The sequence below is a fragment of the Oncorhynchus clarkii genome, chromosome 6 (genome assembly GCF_045791955.1).
Source record: "Oncorhynchus clarkii lewisi isolate Uvic-CL-2024 chromosome 6, UVic_Ocla_1.0, whole genome shotgun sequence".
In the NCBI taxonomy this organism is placed as follows: domain Eukaryota; kingdom Metazoa; phylum Chordata; class Actinopteri; order Salmoniformes; family Salmonidae; genus Oncorhynchus; species Oncorhynchus clarkii.
This window is the reverse complement of record NC_092152.1, coordinates 57,568,798-57,584,636: the sequence shown is the minus strand read 5'-3', so window position 1 is coordinate 57,584,636 and position 15,839 is coordinate 57,568,798. Positions and strand designations below refer to the sequence as shown.

At 46.5% G+C, this 15,839-nt stretch overlaps 1 protein-coding gene across 1 annotated transcript in view; it reads right to left on the bottom strand.

Moving 5' to 3' along the window:
- The window catches only part of LOC139412407 (neural-cadherin-like), a 185,887-nt gene that overhangs the window by 89,276 nt on the left and 80,772 nt on the right, over window positions 1-15,839 (bottom strand). Inside the window, exons 2-7 of the mRNA XM_071159210.1 lie at window positions 14,168-14,365; window positions 13,393-13,618; window positions 11,485-11,689; window positions 8,328-8,439; window positions 6,300-6,549; window positions 532-674 (exon numbers count right to left, since the gene is read on the bottom strand). Of these exons, the coding sequence (XP_071015311.1) occupies window positions 532-674; window positions 6,300-6,549; window positions 8,328-8,439; window positions 11,485-11,689; window positions 13,393-13,618; window positions 14,168-14,365 (1,134 nt within the window). The remainder of the gene's footprint in view (window positions 1-531; window positions 675-6,299; window positions 6,550-8,327; window positions 8,440-11,484; window positions 11,690-13,392; window positions 13,619-14,167; window positions 14,366-15,839) is intronic.

Below are 15,839 nucleotides of genomic sequence, written 5' to 3'. Positions count from 1 at the left end.
TTTCCTGCAGCCTTTTAAAGCAATTGAAGTGACATGGAAGAATAGCAGTTTATTCGTTTTGTGTACCAGTCAGGGTTACATGGCATTTATTTCTTTATATGGTTGAGAAATCTCCCCTTTCTGCTGACAGTTACCGTCAGTGGAAATGAACAAAGGAAATTGCACCTTGACGTTCCAGATGAATTGAATTCGTCAAAGTCATTTTTATTACCCTTTATTGTGATATGCAGATTCAATGGTGCAATTTACCCAGGGTGGGGAGGGCTATGAAATTAGTTTAGGCCTTTAACACAATTTTCTATTTCAAATGGCTTCCTTGGTGGACTAAAGGCGGGACATTGGAGCAAACCTTTTGATGACATCTGCAATGACAAAATCAGCCGCGCTAAAAATAAACAACAGCTAAAGTGTGTCTCATGACAGTTCATTTCACCCATCTGGTGTAATGCCTACAAGAAGGGACGGGGAAGAGGGAGAGCAGCGGGACTCACTGAGGAAGAGGAAGGGAGGGGCGTAAACAATATGTCTCACCTTTCTGGCTGTCGATAACAAAGTTGCCCTCGTCGTTGCCCGTTGTGATTTTGTAGGTGATTCCATCGCCGTCGGGGTCCTTGGCAAGCACCGTGGCAACCAGGGTGTTAGGCCCGGCGTCCTCCGAGACGAAGGTCCGGTAGCTGTTGACAGAGAGAGAGAGAGAGAGAGAGAGACATCCCAAAGTCAACACCTTTCCTCGCGTCTCCCCAGCGACAATCCAGGGTGTGAGAGCGAAAATGAGTGAATAACACGCCAGGCTGCAGACTTGTCACATTTGAATCACTTTAACATTTCAAACAGATTGATGAATGCATGTTATGAAGCTGTTGTTGGGAGGGTAAAAACAGAATTGGTTGAGTGTATGATATGTTGGGCCTAGGTGGAGACAACCGGAGTTCTGATTCCTAATTCTAAGGAGATAGCGGTCGGTAAACAGCTGTTGGCAGCCTGTCACAGTGGAGGGATAACACAAAGTGGCAGGGGTGGAGTGTGAAAGAACGAGTGACTTGGATGACAGCGTTGTGAGGAACTCTGGAGAGAATCAACCAAGCCCAGCATGTCATACAAACACACAAACAAACCCCTATTGTATACTGTAGATAGAACTATACAGTGCATACGCCAAATACAGAATACACAAATAACGCATGAACACCTTAATCTCACACTGCCGGTCACGTTCTTTCCCCCTGGTTGATTCACACGTAAAGACGATCACAGACGGGCGGCGGCAAGCGGCGAAGGTCTCATAGACTTCAACTGGAGTAGGCTGCCAGGCGGCAAAACACCAGGCGGTCCCAAAAGTCTTGAGCGGCCCGCCGCGCACCGTTTACCCGAAGGGCATCGTTCATCTTGTCGACCAATCAAACAATGCGGTTCAACAACAACGCGGTTCAGTTTCCGTTTATCACAGCCCACCAGTAAGCGGCTTAATGCAATTTACACATAATGCACATACGATACATGTCACCTTAACAAAAATCATACAGACCAAACCATGTGTATCCTAACACAGACATCTACATTGCCAAGTGAGAGGACTCCTGTCATACATGTACATTTAAAAAGTTACCAGTAAGTAAGCCTGGTCCGAGCCAGAACAGCCAATAGGGGTAGCAGCCATATCTCCTGTTTACCTAGCATGAGGCAGCTTGATGTACAAGTACAGCACACCCCATAAACAAGACGCTAGTCTGTCATGAGGCCTTACCCACAATCCATCTCCTGATTGCTGAGTGCCGAGCAGAGAGGCATCAGGTCCCATTTTTTGTTGTATTTGGTATGACCCCCCCAACCTTGCAGTTTCAGGGCTGACACTCAAGGCCACTGATTATTGCACATACAGTATATTACAGTCCACAAAATGACACTGAAGACACAAAGCCATATAGGAAATAGGGATTGTGCACGATGGAGGGCAGTTATGTCTGTTCTCAGTCTATTCCATTGGCTAACCCTTGGCCCGGGACCCCTAGACTGGGACCCCTAGACTGGGAACCCTAGACTGGGACCCCTAGACTGGAACCCCTAGACTGGGACCCCTAGACTGGGAACCCTAGACTGGGACCCCTAGACTGGGAACCCTAGACTGGGACCCCTAGACTGGGACCCCTAGACTGGGACCCCTAGAGCAAGCTCCAGGACTGGCTATGTTACACAAGCTCCAGATAGTAATGACAGAACAGAAGACGGTCCATTACTGCTGTTAAGAAATAGGATTTGTTTTATACCCACAGTAAACAAACTATACTGTACAATTTGTGGCCTTCAAATCTAGCAGGCCTGTAAATGTAAAGAACACTTCCAGACCTTTACACTGATCTGAGAAAAAACATCTATTTACTCTCCTCTACACAGGAACACGCATAAAGGTAAACAGACGGCCATGCTCCCACTCCCACAGACTCCCACTCACCCCCCCCCCCCCCATTCTCAGAATCACTTGTGCTGTGTACGATAGTACACACATAAAGAACTGTACTTTATTTCAAGCAAACAGTCATAGTGATGCAAAAACAAACACATTCCCACACACACACACACACACACACATTCACACAGACACACACACAGAGATATAAGCCCCACGGTCTTCCCATCTGTCTCTTTCACCAATCACCCTCCCGCTCCATCTCTATTGAAATGTTCCCGTGGATGTGAGCGCGTCTAACAGCGGAAAGACAAACAGGGCCTCAAATGTGGGCACAGTATGTTGTCGTTCATCATTCCTCCCACGCTCCACTCTGCTAAGAGCTAGTGGACGCAGAGACAGGACAGAGGAGCGACTCACTCTGACAGACTGACAGAGACGGACTCTTCTACCGAGCCAGCGTGCTCTGTCCGTCCGTCGGCCGGTCTTGTCTGTCTGTCTGTAGTCTGTCTGTCGGGAGTCCGTCTGTAGTCTGTCGGTCTTGTCTGTCTGTCTGCTACTCTCTCCTCCACTCCTCAGTCAGTATAAAAGGAAACATTTTGCTGGGTGGAGAGGGAAAAGCACTCACAGCATGAGCATGGCCTCTGAGAACATTTCCTTTATGTTCCTATCCGCCCATGCCAGTGGATGGAAGCTGCTCAGAATTTCTCTACAATGAAGATCTGCTGTATATTACCCAATCAAGATATAATTTCTTCAGGCAGAAATGAAACAAACTTTTCATGTGTCATATATTGTTTACACAAGAGCATTATGCACTATTTCCATGGAAACCATTGTTCCAGATTCTTTCTTTCATTTGATTTGAATTGATTAGGGCCCTGCCAAGTTGTATTTCAATGGGAATGCAGGCATGACTGTATGGAGCAACAACTTATGCAGAACAAATAAAGAAGATTTAAAAAGGACTATCAACTACAATGATACATTCAAAATGAAAAACGAATTCAACTGATCAGTGATCATGTCAAATCAGTTGTCTGACAAATGGAGAGAGGTTTGGAAAAGGGAGGAGAAAAAGGGACAGAATGATGGTGACGAGGAAGCAGAGAGTAAGATGGACGGGTGTCCGGAGAGTGACAAGGGTGGAGAGAGGGGACCGGTTGTACTCGTCATCAGGTCCTTTCCCACACAACTGATTGATGGGTAACAGAGTCGTGCCGACAGGCATTTCATGCTTGTGACTTACGTCCCCGCTTGCAGACGCCCCCCCCCCACCACCCCCCCCCCCCCCTCAACCCCCTCCGCCCTCCCCATGCCACCTGCCTGCTCCAACAGACACCTGCGACCTTTAATCTGTCACCAGCCTCAAAGAGCCTTCGTTTCCAATGATGAGATGACACCCTCGTACACCCCCCCCCCCCCCCCCCCCCCCACACACACACACACACAAGACATCTCTCAAAGACCTTATTTTCACGGGCTCCATTTTCTCTAAAGAATAAAGAGAGGTTCCACCACACCGCAGCGCCTCTCCATCACCTGCCTCAGCCGCTCAAATGTTGTCGCTCGGCGACTCAGGCTGCTGTCCCTCTCTCACCTGTCGCCGTGGACTTTGGCCCAGGCGACGGGGTTCTGACACAGGAGTGACTGACAACTCCCAGGTGGGGCCGCCATTTTGTGGGAGAGGCCGCGAGTGAGTGAATGGCGAACGCGGCAGGCTTCTGCCTGCCCAGGCAGAAAGACAGTGGTTGCGTATTCCCCTCACAGTGCCAGCTCTCCCGCTCATTATCTTACCCCATCAATCTCATTTCAACCCAAACTCCAGCTACTGTTCCATCAGAGTCTTCCTACATCCTCCCTCCCGTCAGCCAACCAGCCAGCCCGCCTCCACCACACCAGAGACACGGACGCTCTGTCACCCCAGTTCCCTCCACAATGACTGACATCAGCCGCAATATAATTAGCCAATTTACCCAAAACATCTATTACATATTAACGACTGACGAAACACACAGCGCCGGACAGAGACTGGCTTGTTGTTTGTGCTCATTAGTATCTCTCCATCTTCTGTAACATCAACAGATTGCCGGGGCTCTGTGAATACATGTATAAATATCTCTCTGCCTATCCAATTCACTCATCACTCAGGTTACTGTCGGCCAGCAAACAATTCCTGTAATGATCTACTTAGTGTACACCGGGCTGGGTGACAGATTCATTTTGTCGATTTCACCAGCAACACGCCATTTTCGAATGAAAACCTCGTAACTCTATTTCTGGCTTTTTTTGAAATATACATTTTTCTTTTATTTTTTTTATTTTTTACATGTATTGAAAGCAGTGACTCCCCTCAATACTCGCTGAACATTTCATGAGCCTCGGCCCACGAAAATGTATTCAAAATATCTTCTGAAGTTTCGTTGTATGTTCGTTAATATTTTTTACATTTCCTGAAAAGTTTGTTTTGGAGATGAGGTTTTGTCTGATGGCGATGAACAGCAACGTGGAGCCAACCAAGTGGCAAATGGAACTGGCTGATCCAATTGAGCCCAATAGAAATAACAGTCTGACGGCCATCACAAAGTTAGTCAATCATTGTTTTATACATTAGAGAATATCTGTAGACTAACAATGACAATTCACTGTAGATCTCTGTAGAATGGACAGAGCATGAGGGGAAACTGGTGATGCTCCTGCTGACAGGAAATCAATTCTTCCCACAAAACCCCCAACAGAGTCACACAGCAATAACACACACACAGACCCACACACAGCCTCCCATTACAGCACACAGAACCCCATCCACCTACCCACACCACAACATTAATCCCAACAACTAAACGCTAAGTCATCTACATAGAGCATCCATATCAGCAATTCATACCCAGCCACACCCACACACTGGGTCCATGCCACTGGTTCATCTGAATGATTCAAACAGACATCCCTGGCGGGCAGTTGGTTCTCCCTCTCCATCTCTCTATCCCCCTACTCTCTAACTCTTTATCTCACTCTGTCTGACCCACTCCATCTCTCTCTCTCTCTCTCTCAACTCTTTCCCTACCTCGTCATCTCTCTCTGAAAAACAGACGTGTACTTCAGCACACACACACACACACACACACACACACACACACACACACACACACACACACACACACACACACACACACACACACACACACACACACACACACACACACACACTGCCCTGGTGTTGGCGTTATTCTCTCCACGACAACTAAAGGCATGGCTGATTGAACCTGCCTCACCAATTTGCAGAGCTAGCTGACAGAAAATTGTCCAATTAAAAGAGCCACAGGCCTGAGCAACGCCAGAGGGGGAAAAAAACAGCTCAATGCATCACAACAGATCGGCCCGGAACAGCAGGGTAATGCGGCATTTAAAAAAAGGACTGTGCGGATGAGCTAATACAGAGCAGGAAACATGTCCAAGAGGAACAGGACAGATAGAGATGTTTAAATCCCAGTTTCTGTTTCTTTTTTTTTGTTGTTGTTGTGTATTTTGTTTTGAAGGGGTTTTGGTTGTAGACCAGCGGCAGCTGTAGGGGATTTGGGGAATTGGCAGCCATGTGGAATTCTGGGAAACTGCAGCTGCACTGGATTGTGGGAGGAGGCAGCTGTGCAGAGCAGAGGAAAGTGAAATGGCATGGCCTAGGCTGACAAATATGCAACGGGTGAGGGTTAACAACAAGAAGAGCAGGCAGGGTGGAAGGAAAATGGTGAGTAGAGAAGGGAGATACGTGAATAATAAAAATAATGAAATAGGCGTTGACGATGATGATGATGATGGCCATGGCGATGATTGTGATCCCCGCGCTCTTCCTTATGATGTTAATAGTGATGAAGAGGAGAAGCAGTACTGTACTCACACATGCTGGGAGAACTCGGGGACCTCGTCGTTGACATTGGCCATGCGGATGCGTACAGTGGCTGTACCTGTCCGGGGCACATCTCCCTTGTCCACAGCCATCACCACAAACTCATACAGGTGGTTGGGCCTCTCATAGTCCAGCTGCCCTGCAGGGAAAATGGTGCCGTGGGGAGAGATGCTGAAGTCTGGGCTCAGAGTGTAGTAGGACAACTCAGCGTTCAGGTCCGAGTCACAGTCACTGGCAGACACTAGAGCGAGGGAGAGACAGGGGGGAGAGGGGAGGTTAGATAAAGACATCTCTCTGTGTCCTTCAACATCATCTAACCGGAACTAATATGCCCAACACGTGACCCTAGTCTTAATTACTATTGTTTTTCCATGCATGTTCGCACATTTCTGTATCGCATCAAACTGAAGGTTAGGGATAGCATTTTCCCAAATGTCTCTTTTTGTGTTGAAAACATACTGGAGTAGGGCTACGGTCAGAGTGATTGCCTTGCTAAAAGAGAGGGCTGTGTCTGGGACTGGGATCAGCATATTTTCCGCTAACTAGTCCTATTCACCGTGAACTCCTGCATTCTGCTATTCTCCTTAGATTGCATTCAGTATACTCTCTACCTCACTGTATTATGTAGACCAACAGCATCCAAGACACAGGAGGTTGGTGGCACCTTAATTGGGGAGGACGGATTCGTGGTATTGACGGGAGAGGAATCATTATTCTGAGCCGTTCAGCGGCCTCCACCGATCCACGGGAACCTAGTCCGGTGGATTTAAATGTCACCAACAACACTGTCAAAGATGAGCATTATCCTTGATGACACATATCCATATATTGTGGAAGACTTCTTAAATCAAAGTCAATATTTCATTTCCTCAGTATGCACTTGCTGATTTAGCAATGAGGGTCATTTGAATATCCATCGATACTGAGCCAGTGATTGGCTCTAAAAGGATTGTTGGGCTAACTGACAGCCTCTTATGGTCTGCCCTCACCACAGAACAGAGCTGTAGGAGACATAGATTAATAAACCATGATGTGTGGTGCTGTTTACCATGTCACTACTTCGGCTTTAAAACCAGCCTAAATCCATATATATCTAATCTTTCAGATCCACTTCAGCCAATCCCAGGGCTTGTTGCTGTGGCTAGCCCTAAAAACTGGAGCCGGATGATGTTCAGTGCCTCTCTCTCTCTCTCTCTCTCTCTCTCTCTCTCTCTCTCTCTCTCTCTCTCTCTCTCTCTCTCTCTCTCTCTCTCTCTCTCTCTCTCTCTCTCTCTCTCTCTCTCTCTCTCTCTCTCTCTCTCTCTCTCTCTCTCTCACACACACACACACACACACACACACACACACACACACAATCACAGCCTCCTGTTCGGGAACCCACTAATCCCAGGAACAAGAGCCTAATCTCGGTTTCTTCACCTTAAACCGTCGGACCAACACACAGGGAATAAAAAAAAAAAGAAGCTTTAATTGAAATGTAATTGAGATCTTACACGCCCCCATAGATGTGACCCAGATACGCTGTTCTCACGGCTGCTTACAAGTCTGTAGGAAAAAGTCCTGTTACGTTCAGATTCATAGCGATAATTGCAGTGTGTCACATCCGCCGGTAGGTACTGTAGGCCCCTACGCACCTGTTGAGCATAGCAGGCACACCACACCTGCTGGGGCTCCTTTTTCCAAACACACCTGCCTCACAGCAATGTCTGCCAAAGAAAGGCTGTTCATCAGCAAGGGTACACCTCTGGTACTACGCAAATCAAGTACAGGGAAAGACTTGACAAAAAAAAGTTGCTGATGTTCACATGTAAGTCCTCTCCTCACCCACCAGCATGGTGAACGTAGCACTACAGAATAACACAGAACTCCTGTGACTACACTACAGAGAATATGTGGAGCTTCGTGTGGTCTTAGGAACAGAACTGTACGTTGTCCCTGGCCATTAGAGTGGAGGGGGGGGGGGGGGTGGAGGGAGGATGGAGGGGGGGAGAGAGAGTGTACGTGTATGGCTCCACTCACCTTGTAGCAGAGAGGTTGCCGTGGTTACAGTCTCCGGCACACTGTCTTTGCTGTAAATGGACTGCAGGAACTCAGGAACACAGTCATTTTCGTCTGTGATGATCACACGCACCTGTTTAATTAGGAGAGAAAATGATTCATACGTGATTCAGTTTAGAGAGAGAGAGAGAGAGAGAGAGAGAGAGAGAGAGAGAGAGAGAGAGAGAGCGAGAGAGCGAGAGAGAGAGAGAGTAAATTATTCTCCTCCTCCACGTAATTTGATAGTTATCTTTAGGCCTTTGATAGATTAATTGTTAAACCTAATGAACTGTCTTACCATGAATTGCTTTTAACAGCTCAGCTAATACAATCTATTTAAACTGAGAAGAAAGTGAGCTCGAGACACTGAGTAAAATACAGTTGAAGGTAAAGTATAATGCATTGCAGGGCAGAAAGGTTTGAGCTTGGGGTGTGCCAGGGAGCAAGAGTCATTCATATCTGGGCCTCTGAAAGTGTCTGATTGTGGCCAGTCTGGGGAGAGAGCCAGTAATCGTCCCTGGTGTTTATCACAGGAGAGAAAAAGCTGCTTTCAGTAGATTGCCCTTTCACTACTAACAGTCAGAGCCAAACTCCACAGCACCGGCTAAGCAGTCCCCCAAGAGGTTCAACAGGGTCAGAAAAAGAAGAAAAAAAAAGATGAAAAAGAGAAGAGATGCTCTGCTGCTGCTATTTCCTTCCCCGTTCCACCCCTTCTCCTCCTCCTCCTCTGCCCTTCCTCTCCTCTGCAAGAGGAGCAGCGAGGTAACAGGGGATTACAGCATCCTCCTCCCTGTAATTCACACGGATACAGCAGCCACAGAGAGAGAGAAAAAAAATGATCACACAAAATGAACATAATCCTCCAAAAATCCACACCTTTCCCCTCCCTCATTACACCATGCAGTCAGCGCTTAGCGGTGTGCTCAAAAGGTGTGTGCGTTCGTAAGCGCATGTTCTTTGTTATCTGCCGTGAGCAGCAGTCACATCCCTATCCTGGCTCGGAGGGACACAGACTTCACCGATTTACATAGAGGCTAGGATTGCTTACCCAGGCCCGTTAACTAATAACCCAGCTAGCCACCAGACGGGGAACCTGTGGTGCGGCGACTCTCGATCCAGTGAGAGGGTCTCATGATCAATACCAGCAGGGAGACACAATGCAGCCTTGGTTTCCTCCTGTGACTGCTAGGAGAGAACCGCTGACATGAAATACAGCGTGTTGCCGGGCGAACACGGCAGCCCCACGGCCAGAGCACTGCTCTGCTCTGCTATTCATTAGGGGGGTAAGGAGAGCTGCCTGCCTGCAATAACAGCTGTTCTCTTCCAGTCCAAGAGCCTGCAGCTAAGGAGCAGAACACGCAGTCAGACTCGGAGCGTTCTTCCGATGTCAGAGTCTCTCTGAAGAACAAAACATCAGAACATCAGCTGACCCCCTTTTATCGCACACCATGACTACGCCACCAAAGCACACAACTGTTCTGTTAGAAGAAGCACAGTAATGTGAGCTCCCAGAGGCAGCTAGCGAGGAGAGAGGGGGGAAAGGAGAGAGAGAGGGTTGAGCTGGGCAGTGCAGTGATGGAACAGAGGGCTGAATTTGACGTGAGAGCCAGTCAGCTCTGATAAGGCTGAGGAACCATCAGCATGTTGTGGAGGGCTGGTTGGTTAGGTAACTAATGGTGCTACAAAGTATTCGCTGCAGTAGGAGAAACGCCTGGAATCTACCTGCAAATTAACAAAGCGGATTCAAAGTTCAGGGCCTTTTCACAACTCAGTCTCTTCGGAGGCAGCTTTGACTGCTTGACTGTTTGGATGTACATTTTTGGAGGTATGTGATGAACGTTGAACAGCTGTGCCCTGTGGCACGGGCAGGACAGCAAGGGTTGGACAGGGCAGGACAGGAGTGTGGGCAGTCGGAGCAGGGCACGAGCACGGGCCGCAAAACATCTCCCTCCCGGCTCTCTCTGTATCTCTCCCTCCACCCTTCCCATCCCTCCAGCCTCTGTCTAGCTTTCTCTCTCCCTCCCTTCAGAATCTCCCTCCCTCTCTCCCTTCCTCTAGCTTCCTTCTCGCTTCCTTTCTCTCTGTGTCTGTCTGTCCGTCTCTCTCTTGCTCTCACTCGATCTCTCCGTCCCACCCCCACCCTCCCTCCTTCCAGCCTACCTACTCTCCCTCCTTCCCTCACTCCCTCTTCTTCCGCACCAGGCATTCACTGAGGACTCTTTCTGGACATAAAGCTCACAGGATTAGACAGATCTCAGTAGCAGCTGCCAGTCTTTTCTCTCTCCCCTTCATGTTTGTTCCCACATTTTGTTTGGCTCTGTGCTCTACTGTTGTGCCTGAGGACAGGGAAGACCAGTGGATGGCTGAGCAGTGAAGATGTCTGTCTTTCTGCTGACGTTAACTAGGCGTGATGCTCATGTTGAGGCGGGGCACCACAGAAGAGAAACACTGGGAGCCATTCTCTAGTCTCTCCCCCAGGTCCCCCGTCCATGTTTAATTAGCAGTGAAGGCTGGGATATCTCCCCAGCACTGAGACAACAAACTAGACCACCCAACATCATACATGTTCCCATTATTCTTGTTCATGTAGCCGTTGCCCATGTGTTCTCTCTGTTCAAGCATCTTAGCAGCTCTATTAATTTATATTCCTAATCAGAAGGATAACCTAGCGAACCTTGTGAGAGGCGTTACATTATGTGTGTGTGTGTGTGTGTGTGTGTGTGTGTGTGTGTGTGTGTGTGTGTGTGTGTGTGTGTGTGTGTATGTGTGTGAGAGAGAGAGAGAGAGAGAGAGAGAGAGAGAGAGAGAGAGAGAGAGAGAGAGAGAGAGAGAGAGAGGTTCCAAGGCCAGCCTGGACCCATACACACACACACATACACACAGAAAGGCTGGCTCTTTCAGTTGCAGAACACTTGTAGGTGGGACACTGCAGGAATGTTTTCACAAACAGCCACATTATAACAGATCATGTCACTCTTATTATGTCCCTCTTCCAGTCTTGGATTCCATTTATCCATCTCGCCTGTTCCATGTACCCAATGATTCTCAATGATTTATCCCCCCCCTCTCTTTCTCTCTCTTATACACACACAAACACACTGAATGCTAGGTAACCATTCTGAATCGACACTGGACCCACCTCAGCAGCGCTGCTCAGACTGTCCTGGTCCTCGCTGGCCCTGACCATGAGCAGGAAGCTGTGCTGGTCCATCTCAAAGTCTATGGTCCTGGTCAGAGTGATCTCCCCTGTGTCCGCCTGCATGCTGAACAGACTGCTGGGATTGATGAGCAGGCTGTAGCTGATTGGTTGCTTCTGGAAGGACACGGCTGGAGTTGCCAGGAAGCTGCCGGAGAGAGTAGCGGGAAAGGGAATTATTTATTTATTTATTAGGATCCTCATTAGCTTATGCTCATGCAGCAGCTACTCTTCCTGGGGTCCACACACAACATTACATAATATAGAACATTTATAAACAAGAACAGCTCAAGGACAGAACTACATCAATTGAAAATTCCTGTACTGACAAAACACTGAGAAAATGATTGATACATGATTCAGTTTAGAGAGAGAGAGAGAGAGAGAGAGAGAGAGGGAGAGAGAGAGAGAGAGAGATAGAGAGGGGGGGAGATCGTGTGAGTGAAAGAAAGAAAGAAAGAAAGAAAGAACGAACGAAAGAAAGAAAGAAAGAGAGAAAGAGAGAGAGAGAAAGTAAGAGAGAGATAGAGAGAGAGAGAGAGAGAGAGAGAGAGAGAGAGAGAGAGAGAGAGAGATAGAGAGGGGGGAGAGCGTGTGAGTGAAAGAAAGAAAGAAATAAAGAGAGAGAGAGAGAGAAAGTAAGAGAGAGAGAGAGAGAGAGAGAGAGAGGGGGAGAGCGTGTGAGTGAAAGAAAGAAAGAAAGAACGAAAGAAAGAGAAAGAAAGAAAGAAAGAGAGAGAGAGAGAGATGGAGAGAGAGAGAGAGAGAGAGAGAGAGAGAGAGAGAGAGAGAGAGAGAAGATGAACACATCTAGCATGGTTATTCAGTTTAGCGATGAGACAGAGAGACGGGAAATGTAGAAACAGGACTAAAGTTTTCTGGTTTGTGTAATGTGTACCACAACGGCAATGGAGTTATGTCTTGTGGTACACATCCCTCAGGCACTCAGCAGGAACAATCACCACAGATGTTACTCTTTCAACTGATGGGTGTGTGATGTAAGTTCCTGTCAATCAAAATAGAGAAGCAACTGGAGAGATTATAGGAGGCAGGAGGCCAAAGGTCAAATCTCTTACAGTAACCGCCACAGGGTATAATATAGAGTGTGTGTGTGTGACAAACCATCGTTGGTCATATATTGAATAACTACGTAGGCATGATTTATATGAACTTATGGCTCAATGCATATTGTTTTCGGTATTAACATGTCTGAGATTGTGTGTGAATGTGCACTGTTAAAGTGTGATAATGTGTTGATATCATTGGCAATCGGTACTATGGTTATGTATTTAAATTATTTGTGAATACAAGTGAATTATTTTCATGCCGACTTGTTTTTTTTAAAACTAAGACCTTCATAACCTCTGGTTTTACATTATGTATGTGTATGTACGTGACTGTCCGTGTTTGTGTGCAATTGTTTGTTTGTGTATGTGTGTGAGCCTATGTGTGCGTGTGTGTGTGTGTGTGTGTGACTATGTATGTGTGCACATGTGTGTGTTTGTTTGTGTGTGTGTGTGTGTGTGTGTGCGCGTGAGTGTGTGACTTTGCAGGTGTGAGACTCAGAGGAATCTGGTGGGAGGAGCTATCGGAAGACGTGCTCATTCTAATGGCTGGAATGGATTTAATGGAACGGTATTAACTATATATATATATGTGTGTGAGCCCGTCCTCCTATAGCTCCTCCCACTAGCCTCCTTTGCTTCACATGGGAGTATGTGTGTGTGTGTGTGTGTGTGTGTGTGTGGTGTGTGTGTGGTGTGTGTGTGTGTGTGTGTGTGTGTGTGTGTGTGTGTGTGTGTGTGTGTGTGTGTGTGTGTGTGTGTGTGTGTGTGTGTGTGTGTTACTCACGGCTGTCCCTCTGGTGTGTTCTCAGGTAGTGAAATAATGAAGGATGCGTTGGAGAACTGTGGTGCTCTGGCTCCTGCTATGACTGACACTACCACCGGGGGACTACGGCTACCCAGCCGGTCAGCAGCCACCACTGTCAACAGGTATTCTTTGTCCCTCTGAAGTGGCAGCCCTGTGGTCCGGACATGACCACTCTTTCTGTCCACCTCGAAACGCCCGTCACCACCTGCAGTTAGGAGACAACGGAGGAGTTTATTTTCTAAATATATATTTGAAGGTATTTTCAAACTAGAAAGGGAGAGAGAGGTCATGTTGAAGGGCATTAAGCCAGATTTCAACCTTTGACGTGTGTGCAGGAGGCTGGACCAGCCAGGCCACAACAACTTTTTTTTCTGTCATTGATTCATAGAACAGAACGTCCGGTATGTTCCATATTAGAGGGACAGCTGCACAGCAATAATGAACCTTTTAAAACGCATTGAAAATGAAGTTCAGATGGAATCTAATATTAGAGTCATTGACGCACAGATTCACATATACAATGCCACCCACAGGCAATTTCATTCTGTCGAACTTCGGCAATTGTACACATATGACATAAGATAAGGCACATGATTATCTAATTAAATGACAAATTAGAAGCATAAAGGTGTAAAAGCATTTATAAAACCAAATGAAACCATATAAAATAGTGTTTTTTTCTCTTTCTATTACAATGCCGCCAGTTGACGTACTCAATGAAATTGTGCTCAATCACTGGACAGGAAGCACCTACCATCAGACAGGAAGTACTCCACCTCCCCGTTGTTGCCCTCATCTCCGTCCTGGGCGTGGAGCTTGTAGACCAGTGACCCGGCCAGGGCGTTGGGAGATACCACTGCCAGGTAGGGGGAGGGAACCATGGTCCATTCCGGAACATTGTCATTCACATCAGTCACCGTCAGCTCCAGCCGTACCAGGTACCAGTCTGGACCTGTAAAGGAGCGGCAGAGATTGTTCCTCTGTAGTTCAGTTGGTAGAGCATGGCGCTTGCAACGCGAGTATAGTGGGTTGGGTTCCTGGGACCACCCGTACGGAAAATGTACGCATGCATGACTGTAGGTCGCTTTGGATAAAAACTTCTACTAAATGGCATATACAGTGGCTAGTGAAGGTCGAAACACCCCTTGGAGAGTTTTTTCCCCCTACCAATCTATACAACATACTCCACATTTAAAAGTGAAAGAAAAACATTTTAGAAAATGTTCCAAATGAATAAAACAAATTAAAATAAAGATGTGTTGATTCCATACAGTATGTTAATACTTGGTGGAAGCACCTTCGGCAGCCATTACAGCTTTGAATCATTTTGAATAAGATTCTACCAACCTTGCACAAATATTAGGGCTACATATATAACTTGTGTTTGCGAAAATTGCTCAAGCTCAGTTAATTTGGTTGGATATCATTGACGGACAGACATATTCCAAATTTGTCTCTGTTTTCAAGCAGATTTAAGTCAGGACTGAGACTGAACTTCTCAGGGACACCTCTTTAGTCATTCTGGTGTGTCTTTGGCATTAAAATGTGTGTAATTGTCCCCCTGAAAAATAAAACTACCTAAGGGTTAGGTTTTCAGAAGTCTAAGATGAGTTTTCCTCTAACTTTTTACCTGAGATTTTGTTAACTTTCATATTTCTTTTGATCCTAAAAAAACTCCCCAATCCCTACCGATGACAAGCATACCCTATAACATAATGCTGCCCCAACAACACCTGAAAACACAACAATACTTGAAACTACAGAGGATAAACAACATCGCATTCACTCCACTCCACATTGCTGACCTGTATGACAAAGTGAAAAGAAAGAAGCCTGTGATCAAATAATCCACTCCAAATCATCCCTTCTGTTTGCAACAGGGCCGTTAAAAGGAGCATAAAAAACAATTCAACTTCATATGCATCATCTCCAGCACCACCCCAACATCAACATGCATTATGTGAAAATGGAGCGTTTCTATGTTTTGTAGTAAAAAATGTAGAGGAAAAAAAAGATTTTCCCATGACATCATCAGGGTGCATCCTGTTATTTTTTTAAAAACCAATTATGAGTAGTCATTGCCTACTAATAGTCTACTAATTGGTTGATGATGTCATTGGAAACACTATCTTCCTCTATATTTTTTTACGGCAAAACATAGAAATGCGCAATTTTCACATATGTTGATGTTGGAGTGATGCTGGAGATGACACATATGAAGTTGATTTAATTAAAAAAATATTATTGTGTAAGTAGTACTGCAAGACAACATGACAAAGAAATCAACTTTTTGTCTTAAATTAAAAACCACAGGATTGAGTCAAATCCAAAACAACACAGAGTGAACCCTCTGCATTGGCAAGTATTGTGGGTGGCAGCATCATGTTATGGGTATGCTTGTCACCGGCAGGGACTGACTGGGGAGT